General features: G+C 28.3%; 2 protein-coding genes across 2 annotated transcripts; both read left to right on the top strand.

Moving 5' to 3' along the window:
* The first annotated feature begins 5276 nt into the window (after positions 1-5276).
* On the top strand, positions 5277-8517 carry LOC108472133 (UPF0481 protein At3g47200-like). Its single transcript, XM_017773647.2, has 2 exons — positions 5277-6141; positions 7676-8517. The coding sequence occupies exons 1-2, from the start codon at positions 5416-5418 to the stop codon at positions 7676-7678; spliced, it is 729 nt and encodes a 242-aa protein (XP_017629136.2). The 5' UTR covers positions 5277-5415; the 3' UTR covers positions 7679-8517.
* On the top strand, positions 7231-9750 carry LOC108485029 (UPF0481 protein At3g47200-like). Its single transcript, XM_053021609.1, has 2 exons — positions 7231-8391; positions 8982-9750. The coding sequence occupies exons 1-2, from the start codon at positions 7679-7681 to the stop codon at positions 9007-9009; spliced, it is 741 nt and encodes a 246-aa protein (XP_052877569.1). The 5' UTR covers positions 7231-7678; the 3' UTR covers positions 9010-9750.
* The last annotated feature ends 1470 nt before the right edge of the window (positions 9751-11220 follow it).

The following is an 11220-nucleotide window of genomic DNA, read 5'->3' as shown; positions in this document are numbered from 1 at the left end:
GATGTGATTATCCTAATCAAATCTTCAAGGTGGAGATTGTTAACATTATGATTAATGGTAGACAATTTTAATGGCAAACAATCCAAGTGGTGCAAGTTTAGCACCCTAAAGTTGACTTTGAAAAGTGGCATGGGATAATTTTTTTGGTCCTTGAGATAATGGGCTATTTATTGTTTGGTCCTTGAACCTCAACTATAAATAGGCCTTCTCATTTCTCATTTCAATTCATCCCAACCAATCTTTTCTCTTAGATTTCTCTCTTCTCCCATTTGAGAATTCTTAAGGAATTCTATTTGTTTGTAATACTTTGGAGATAGTAAAGTTATCATCCGGTGTTAGTACTCGAGGACGTAGGTATAATTTACGAACCTCGTTAAAACTATTGTGTTCTTTTTTGTCCTATTTTTCTTTCAATATTTGAGGTATAATAGTAGTATTTAATTGTGCTATTAAATTACTATAAAAGGGATATTCTGACTAAGGAAAGACTTGGTATTTAAGAGATCCCTGTGATCCACCTCTCTTCCCTGGGAATTGAACTTTGTGTGATTTTTTAGTACAATAATTTACACGCTTCCGACCCTATTGAAACAACATTTCGATTATGGGACCTAAAATTAAAAAATGAAGAACAAAGCAATGGTTGATAACAAAAGTAAGCAGGCAAGAAATTGAATGAACTTCTAAAACAGGGTAACGAATATTAGGGATAAACCAATATTTAGTCTTTGAACTTAACAATCTTTTTAATCTAATCCTTGAACTTGAATTTTGTTAAACAACCATGTCATTATTTGGAAATTTTAAATAACTTACATAAAATCTAAAAAGAATAGAAAGAATTTAAAAAAAAATCCAAGTAATGATATAGCATTGACCAATGTTCAATGACTAAATTAAAAAATATATATATATCAAATTTCAAGATTAATTTAGACAAAAAAAATTCAAAGACCAAAGTAGATAAAATACCAAGGAGGGGTAGGCAAGTCCTTGGTCCCCTAAAATGGAGAGCAGTTTTCCACACCGCATGGGGTTTAGTTAAAGGTTTGGTTTTAGCTTTTTCTTCTCCTTATTTTTGGATTTAAAATTAGGAAAATAATAAATTAAACTCAGAGGCGAAATAAAGATAGACAAAATTTTAATCTCGAATTAATTATTAATTTATTCAAATTTTATAAAATATAATAATATCTTTTAATTCCTTAAAAGTAATTATTTAGTTTCAATATATAATTAAAATAGTTGCAATAACTATAATCCTAATCCATCATTACAATGTATGATTAAATTGATAATCAAAATATATCTGAATTTAATTAAGAATAAAGTTTATGTAATATAAGAGTTAAATCAAAATAAATTTAAACAAAATTTATACATAATATACACACATAATTAAATAAGACTCGAACTTAAAATTTTAAATTTTCAATTAAATCAGAAATTCATTCACACTCAAGTTAAATATTATAAATTTAAAATTTAACTCATTCATTAACTAAAACTTCTTTCACAATCAAATCAAGTGTCAATTGTTTTTGAATCTAATTCAAATAATTGAGATTGTTTTTCAATCTAATCCAAATAATTGAGAAATTACAAATGTATAATTTATATTCTACTTGCATTTATATCATAGGAAGAAAACAAAAGTAAATGAAGGACAACCTCAAATGTCAGCTTCATTTTGTGAAGGCAGTTGTAGAAGAAGCCAAGAATCATTATTATAGATGAAGTATAGGATAGGAGAGGTGGGGTTTGGCCATAAACATTAAAGATTCCCGGTACATTCATTTCAACATTACATTTATGCTAATTTTTGTTTTATCCTGAGACTCTCATCCCATACAATTTTTTTTTATGACCAAAATAAAATTTTATAAAAATTAAGTGATTAACTTATAGTTTACCCAAAATTTAATAAAAGCAACATGGGCAATGGGCCATAAACAATTAATGTGATGTTTAAAAGTCATTAAAAATTATTGTCAAATATGATGTGACAGTAATTAAAAATCATCGTCACACATGATGGCCCATAAACAATTAACGCGGTGTTTAAAAATCATCTTCATGAGAAAGGGATCTTCCCCTTTTAGCTACCTTTAACAATTACTCTTAGCCTTCACATCAACCATCTTCCTTATCTTATCCTTCTCCAGCTCTCCACCTGTTTAGAAGAAATCGATCCTCTTTCCACCACAATTTTCTTCTCCTTAATTTTTCCCTTGTTGAGACTTCTATCAAGAATTCTATATCTTTATAAAGCCATATTATTTTGAAAATTCTATACTAATTAGTTATGCAATATTAAGCTTTGATTTACATAATATAAAAATCTTAAATTTTACATAATATAAATTACAAAGTCAACTTGTGTGAACAATTCTAATATAAAGTCAACTTGTTTGAGCAAGTTCGTTAAAGTGTCAGCAAAATATTCCCATGTACCTAGGTCTTTTTTACTATAGTTCCATCAGAGGATGAATAAATGGTTGGACATGGAATTAAATATTGAATTGAAAATGAACTGGTATTGATGAATTTTGATATATAGATTGCTATGTGATTATGTTTTCTGACTTGAAATATTGTTACATGCACTATATGTATATAAGTGCCAAGGAAAAATTAATTCGATAGCTTATTGAGTAATTTTTTATGTTCAATTGATCTACGTAAGTTTTAGTTTTCATATGTGCTTTTTATATGCGCTTATTAAGCATATCATGTGCGTATCTCATTGTTTCTTTTTTTCTTTTAGGTTGTTACCATGCAGAACACGTCGGTTGGATCGTTTGAAGCTTAAACTATTTTATCATCAATTTTGTAATTTTTTATCATTTTGAGTCAAGGATTGCGACATGCATATGTAAAAGTCTTGTTGAGTTAAATGTGGTATATATTGACTTTGCATGTGGGTTATTGGCATGATCTTTGTTAGTACATGAATATGAAATATTTGATGCATTTAGAAAGTTGGAATGTGATCTATTTAAGTTGGTTTGCATATGTTGACTAAAAAAGAAAAATGAAAGAACTAATGTGATGATTGTTTGAAATGGAATGATTCATTATGGCATGATAAAGGTAATGGTAGATGTTGGTATAACTTGTTGATATTTAGTGTAAGTTATTGAAAAGTTGAATACAATAAATGTTAACATTTACTGTTTAACATAGTGAATATTTAAAAAGTTTTTATGGTTATATAAATGGAACATTCTGTTTGGAATTGAATTGCAATTGTTAAGACATTTTGTATACAGTAAATGTTAACTCTATTTCAGTTTGACCTTATTTGATTCTTTTTAATAATATAAGGACTAAATCGATCCATTTAATAATAGAAGGACTAATTTAATTTAGTCCTCATAATATAAAACCTCCTTAGTCCCAAATCCCAAGTAGTTTAACCTAATTTTAAGTTAAGGTTAACTTGGTATTATAGTTTAATAATGAATTTGTTTACTCATGCTATATACAAATTTATTGTATGTATATATTAATAAAAATCCAATATATTTTTAATATTCCAAATATATTATATGATTTAATTTTGCAAAAGAAAATTATGGAGATTAAACAATTAAAATTTTGTAAAAAACATTATTTATATATATACATATTTTATTTATTTAATCTTAATAATGTTAGAGAATCATGATATTTGATATATAGATAAGTATAAAATATTATTGCGGAAATAATGAAGAAAATATGTTAAATTGTGAGCAAATAAATTTTGTTGTATGGAGTTAAAAAGATAACTTAAGAGTAAAAAGGAAAATCCATTTTATTAATAAAATGTATTAGTAAAACAAATATGTCTACATGTATAATCGATTAATAAAATATAATATATGGAGAGAGGCGAAATCAGGGGTTAGTAGAATCTTGGTCTCCTTTAAAATGAAAATAAATTATTTAGACCCTTAATAATTTATAAAATTTTAAATTAATAATGATAAAATTATACTTCACCCTTTAAAAATAATATAAATTTAATTTAATATTTTAAAATTTATAAAAATTTAAATTATTAAAATATTAAAATTATATTTTACTATCGTAAAAATATACAATTTAATTTCAACTAAAAAAATTTCTAACTTCATCCCTTTATATATATAATATTCAAATGCATACTTTAATAAAGTTGTCAAATATTTGACATACCTTAAAAATAAGTACAACTGTATATATATATATATATATATATATATATATATATATATATATATATATATATAGGTTAAAATTATAAAAATATATTTAATTATTAATATAAACTTTTTAAATATTTGAAATAAATCATGTAACATAATGATAATTTAAATACTGAGTCAAAATAATATAAATAATAAAATAAAAATCGAAATATATTTAAAGAACTATTATTAAACATATGAAATTCATGAAGTGTTGTAGATATAAAATTATCTATAGTGTCTTATCATCTTGGTTAAGGGAAGGTTTTAGGTTTTGAGTATTTAGGTTGTATAATATTATTCATTACATTTGTATATTACTTTTGAAGTTTGTCTGGTTCTTTCTAGTTTAATCCAAACATATATTTGTACTTGAATCTATATTATACTTGTATAAATGATAAATTTAACTCTTAATATTTACCTTTTCTATTAAATTGGCCTTTATTTTTTTATTTGAGCTAAATTTAGCCATTAACATTTCAAAAAGAGTTAATTTATTTTTCTTTAACAAATATGCTAACTAAAATATTAATTTTTAACGATATTGGTGTCATGATTCGTGTGACAGTCCATGTGCATTTTATGCTAACATAACAATACTTTTCTTATATGTCACGTCAACAAATAATTTAAAAATAATAAATAAATAAATAACATATAGATATGGATTGTCATATGAGTTGTCATGTTTAAAATTTTAATATTTTAGTCACTATTTTCGTTAAAAACATTAATTTAAATTGATAGTTAAATTGATTCTTCCAAAAGATAGAAAATTAAATTGAAAAAAATGAAAATTAAATTGACTATAAGGGATAAATTTGAATGACACCAAAAGTATTTTCCATGTGTTTATTATCTAAGCAGGGGCGAAGCCAAAATAATTTTTTAGGATAGACCGAATGAAATTTTAATTTTTTGCAGTCTATATCTTTATAATTTTTTAAGGTTTAAATTGAATTTTTATAATTTTATGAGGCTAAAGTGTAATTTTACCTTTACTAATTTAAAATTTTTTAATAAAAATTAAGTCTTTAATAACAATTTTACATTTCCCCACATTCACCTCTATGTAAGCTATAGAAACATTTGTCATCATCGTAGCCATTTTACCACCTTTTTTCCAACATCTCTCAATCAGCCAAAACCAGTTCACAAAATCACTTTGTTTATTACTCCCCACCCGCTCAGCCTGAAAATGTCGTCCACGGAGGAAGGAGGCGGCACCGTCGGAGCAGTTTCCGCTGATCAAACAGTCATCAACAACCACACCAACAACGATTCCGTCGGCATTCATATACCGTGTGCGGACGTCGCTCTCGATAGTGGCGAATTATCGAATCTCCGGTCATTAGACGAAGCTTTGGAAGGCGGCCAACCCACCTTCAGAGACAAACCATTGATACGAGAAGTCCCATCTACCCTTAGCCGTAATGAAGATTTCAAGAAGTATTTCAAGCCGAAAGTGGTCGCAATCGGCCCACTCCACCACTATGATCCCGCCCTCCCTGAATCCAAGAAGCTCAAGCTCAAATTAGCAGCACATTTCGTCAAAAAAATTGGCATCGATAAGGAATCCTTGTACAGCAACATTAAGCAAGAGATGGATAGCTTGAAGGAATGCTATGATCGACAGGAATTAGAGAAGTATAGCGACGATAACAAGGAACTGGCTTGGATGTTCTTCGTTGACGGTTGTACAATTTTACAAGCAGTTTACATGCGTTACGGTAATGATGATGATGGTAAATTGTTTATTAAAGACGATTTGCTGACATTTGTGTACTCGGATCTGTTCTTGTTGGAAAACCAATTACCTTTTCGTGTTCTTGAATTGCTTACAAGCTCGGGTAATGGCAAAATGTTCATGAATGCAATCCCAAAAGTTCATCGACGGTACTGTTATCAACCCAGGCGAGGACAGGTAATTTAGGGAATTAAATAAAGAATCATTTTTGTGGAGTTTATAAATTTTAAAAGGTTTTTATAAATAGATGGGTGATGGAATCTATGACACTCTCTTTTCTGGTTGATTAGTTGAGTTTAAGTATATAAATTTTTGAAAATATTAAAAATATAAAAAAATAGATTCGATTTTTTGATTCAATTGGTCTAATTTTAACTTTATTCGATTTTTTATCTAACCAACCCCTGATATAAGGGATAATTTGGTAATACCTTTAAAAAGTACTTTGAAAAAGTGCTTTTGAGAGTGCTTTTGAAAAGTTTTATTTAAAATTTGAGTGTTTAGCATTACTGTCAAAAAATATTTTTGAGAAATAAAATGTTCATTTTAGACTTATTATTATCAAGTAACAAATATGCATTTAAATAATATTTAAATTAGTTAATATTATTATATTTTAGTAAGAATATAAAAAATTATTATAACTTGTTAATATTTTAATATATAAAATATAAATTTTAAATATTTTTAAACAATAAATATTAATTATTTATAAAATTTAATTAGAATATATAAACTATAATTTAAATATTTAAATATAGCCATTAAATATTTTTAATTAATATTTTAAAAGATATTTTTTATTTTTAATTAATGATTTTAACACATTTGTAATTAAGCGGCAAGAAAAAAAAGAGAAAGTACTATGTTATTGGAGGGGTGAAAAAGTAATTAAACACTAAAAGTGCTTTTGGGAGAGAAAAACTAAAAATTTTAGCTTTTTATTTTCAGAGTTATTTTTAAAAAGGCAAAAATTTCAGCCAAAAACAATTTGTTCAGCACAGTTTTTCTTTCAAAAGTATTTTTGGAGTCAGAAGTGTTTTTTTTAAGCATTGCAGAACAGGCCCTAACAAATATAGTCTGATTTTTAATTTTTTTTCATGTATTAATTTATGATTTTATCTTCTTCTTTTTTAAAAAAAATTGAACAATTATTTTTTTAATTTGAGTGCTTATAATTTAAAAATTTTTAAAGAGATTAAAGTGTAAATTTTCATTTATTGGGAACGAGCCCTGCCTGTTTGCATTTATCCTGTTGAGTGTACATTTTTAGAAATAAAAAATTATGATTTAAAATCCAACTTTTCAAAATGGAAAAGTTTAATATCTTAAAAATGGTAAGATTTTTGCATTAATACAATAATAAAAATAGTATTTTAGCTAATATTATTTGAATCTGTTTGGATTGAAAATTAATTGAGACATCAATTCAGAGAAAATCATTAGACTAGTCAATTTAAAATCTATATGAATAGGGTAAAAAATTTAATTAAACCGTGTTATCGAATCGAATTTTTAATAATTTATTTAATTAAATTAAATAAATTGATATTTTTATAAATAAATAACTTAATTGTTGGATTATCTATTTTGAAAACTTAATTTTAGCATCATAAAAATTAACAATTCCAAATCCAACAACAAAAAGAAAAAAAAAAGAAAGAAAGAGAAATTATAGCTTGGCTTCCGATTAACACAGATTTTGGTGTAGTGAATGGTGGTGGAAGCGGCAAAAAGAAGGAAAGCGAATTCACTTATTGCATCTACTACAAGAAAGACTCCTTCTCAGAAAAGTACGAATACGGTGTCTTTGGTTTTGTTTTTGGAATTCGCTAGACGCGGATTTGGTGAAGAAGAATCAGGAACAAAAAGAACAAAACGACACCATTCACGCACCATTGGTAACGTAAAAGAGCTTAAAAAGGCTGGGATATGGTTAGAAGCCAGCAAAACAAGTAATTTAACCGACATCAGTTTCAACCATATCTTCTTCTTTGGGAAATTACAGTTACCGCCGATCTCCGTTGATGATTCAACAATGAACTTAATAGCTTACGAAATGTGTCCGGATTTCGAGAACGATTTCACCGTCACTTCATATATGTGTTTCCTTGATTTATTGATCGATGAAGCCGAAGATGTTAAAGACCTTAGAGACGCCGGCATACTATACAATGGACTGGGGAGTGATGAAGAAGTGGCTAAGCTTTTCAATAAGATGAACACTGATTTGGTTCCTAGTCCGATGATTTACAGTGGGGTTAAAGAGAAAATACATAACCATTGTAAGAATATGTGGATTAATCATGCAGCTCAAGCTTATCATACTTATTTTAGGAGTCCTTGGACCTTTTTGGCATTTTTGGGTGCCTTTGCTGCACTTACTTTTACTGCCTTGCAGACTTATTATGCCATGCATCAACAAAAGTAAGTGTTCTTGACTAGTCTTTTTATAAACTCTTGTTATTTATGATAATTTTGTAACTCCTGGATTTTCGATTCAATCTATTTAATTTTTGGTGTTTTAATGAAAATTTTCTTTTAAAAATAAAACTTAAGAGCTTTAATCAAAATTTATGATAAAATTAATGGTTAACTTTTGAAATTTTCAACAACGATTAATTAGGAATTTTAAAAAATTAAGAGTTCTAAGTAAAAATGTCAAAATTTTGAAAGATTTAATGGTAAGTTTCTAAAATTTTGATGGGGTCTCCTCTTACCTTTTGCCCTTAGGTTGAACAGGTCGATTTATTGATTTCTTTGTTATTATTTAAATATTTTCAACTAAATGCATGAACTAAATTTTAACTAATCAATTCAATTTGACCATAAAAAGTTAACAATTCAAACTCGTTTAACATTAACTCGAAACAATCTTTTACCTAAAATAATTTTATTCTTAATGATACAATCCAAAAACCAAAACCTTTATGATATAAATTTCTTACATGCTGAAGTGTTTTGTTATGTGTATTTGTTTTGAAATGCTTTTATATTTTTTCTTCAATTTGTGGCAGCCAAGGCTCATCTAACCACAAAAATTAAAGGCTGGTCGAAGAGCCCTAAAAGATTCAAGGCATCAAGGCTTTGTATATTATAATTGTGTTTAATTTATTATAAATATTGAAAGTTAATAAATTTTATATACATTTTACTAATGGTTTTTAAATTTTTTATATACAATTTATAGCCTGAGTCCATTTGTTTGACCATGGAGGGTGATGTATCCTAAATACTTGAAATTTTCGTCTTGGAAGAAAGTTCTTCGATTTAGCCGTGAAGGCAAATTTAGTCTGTGATTTATCGAGCCATATGAGATTACTGAAAGAATCGGACTTGTTGCGTACTGATTGGCTTTACCACCAGAACTAGAAAAGATTCACATTGTCTTTCAAGTGTCTATGTTACGACGATATTGGTCAGATCCTTCACATGTTATCTCTCCAATAGAAGTTGGGATTCAGCCTGACATGACTTACAGTGAAGAACAAATCAAAATTCTGGCACGTGAGGTGAAAGAATTGAGAAATAAAAAGGTAGCTCTAGTAAAAGTTTTCTGGCAACAACATGGAATAGAAGAAGCTACCTGGGAATCTAAAGAAACCATGAGAAAGCAATATTTGAACCTCTTTACTGGTAAGATTTTCGAGGACGAAAATTTCTTAAGGGGGAGAGTTGTAATAGCCCGTTTTCAGTAAAATTAGAACAGTGGTTTCGAGACCACAAATCCGAGTCCGAAAAGAAAATTATTTTAATATTATTTCATGGTCTGCATTATGATAGAAATATCGTATGAAAATTTAGTAAAAAAATTTTACTGATTTCATGTTTAATTTAATGGAAAGGACTAAATTGCATAAAATGCTAAAGTTGAGTTCTAGAAGCTTTAAGTATCAAATAGCTATGGAATTCAAAATTTGAGGTCCTTATGTGGCAAATAGACCATTAAGAAGAATTAGTAGATAAGAATGATGATTCATCGATGAAAATTTAAATAAAGAAAATGACTAAATTTGAAATAGAAATTATTAAATATGATAAAATCTAAAATCATCTTATTTCATCATCTTTCTTGTAATAACCAATTTTGGCATAAAGCCCAAATAAATAAAACAAAAAATAAAGCCCACCAAATAATAAAAGTCCAAAATTTGCAATCCATTTTTTACAAATATCAGGACCCAATTCATAAATCAAACAACAACCCATTACATCAACCCAAACATCAAACCCAATTAAACTCAGCCAAAATGACAACCCAATAGACCCAAACTAAAAAACCCTAACCCAAAAATGGCCTAAAACCTAAAGCCAACTTAGAAACGAAACCCTAGAGGCTCCCATGTGCGCCGCACATCCTCGGGTGCATCACCCGCCCCTCGTCCCAAGGTCTATCTACGACCTTGCACCGAAGATGAAAATTTCTTCGTCGTTGACCCCCTAGGCCTGCAAAACAGAAACAGAAAAGAAAGCAAAGAAGCAGAAACAACAGAGGCAAAACATAAACAATAGAGAATGGAAAAATGTTATAGAGTGTTGTAAATTGCTATAAAAGCCAGAATCGACGATGTAATAGGACACTGTAGCACCCCAAACCCGGCCCAGACGTTAAGGCCGAATCCGACGTGCCACTTTGAAGTCAAAAACCCGTGTTCCCTTTTTAATGTTAAAAAGTCGACTTTTGTCAAACTAACCAAGTGAATGGAAGTTGGGCACCAGGTAGGTATCCATAACAGAGGAGGTGAGCCATGAAGGCTGCTTAAGTACCAAGCTCTCCGATTGGATCCAATCCTAGACATGTCCACATCCATTGCCACACTTGGTTATAACAAGTTGAAATTTCTTTGAGTGGTAATCTTTGGTAAATTGAATATTCGTGACATCGTGTTATTTTAAAAAAAAATAAGTATCATTTTGAAATCGTGCCCTCGTGTTATTTAAAAAAAAATAAGTATCGTTTTGAAATCGTGCCCTAAGTCTAGCCCATTTGAATTGTTATCCATCAATTTAAAGTTGTTTAAAATAATATAATCCCAGAAAATCAAAGAAGAAAATAAAGTTAAAATGGCCTTATTACAATCCAAAAATTAAATAGTAATTAAAAATAACTTAAGAAAACCAGTCTCTTTTTCAAACCCAAAAGTGTTCACCATGGCCACTCTGAATCCCCTCCGGCTCCAAGTCACCCACATCAAGGCTCACCTGCAAGGTTAAAGAAGGGGTGAGTTTGGGAAAACTCAGTGTGTAAGGAAAACC

This window comes from Gossypium arboreum, chromosome 11 (genome assembly GCF_025698485.1).
Source record: "Gossypium arboreum isolate Shixiya-1 chromosome 11, ASM2569848v2, whole genome shotgun sequence".
Classification (NCBI taxonomy): Eukaryota; Viridiplantae; Streptophyta; class Magnoliopsida; order Malvales; family Malvaceae; genus Gossypium; species Gossypium arboreum.
The sequence above is the reverse complement of the archived record's forward strand: the minus strand, read 5'-3'. Positions and strand labels throughout refer to the sequence as shown.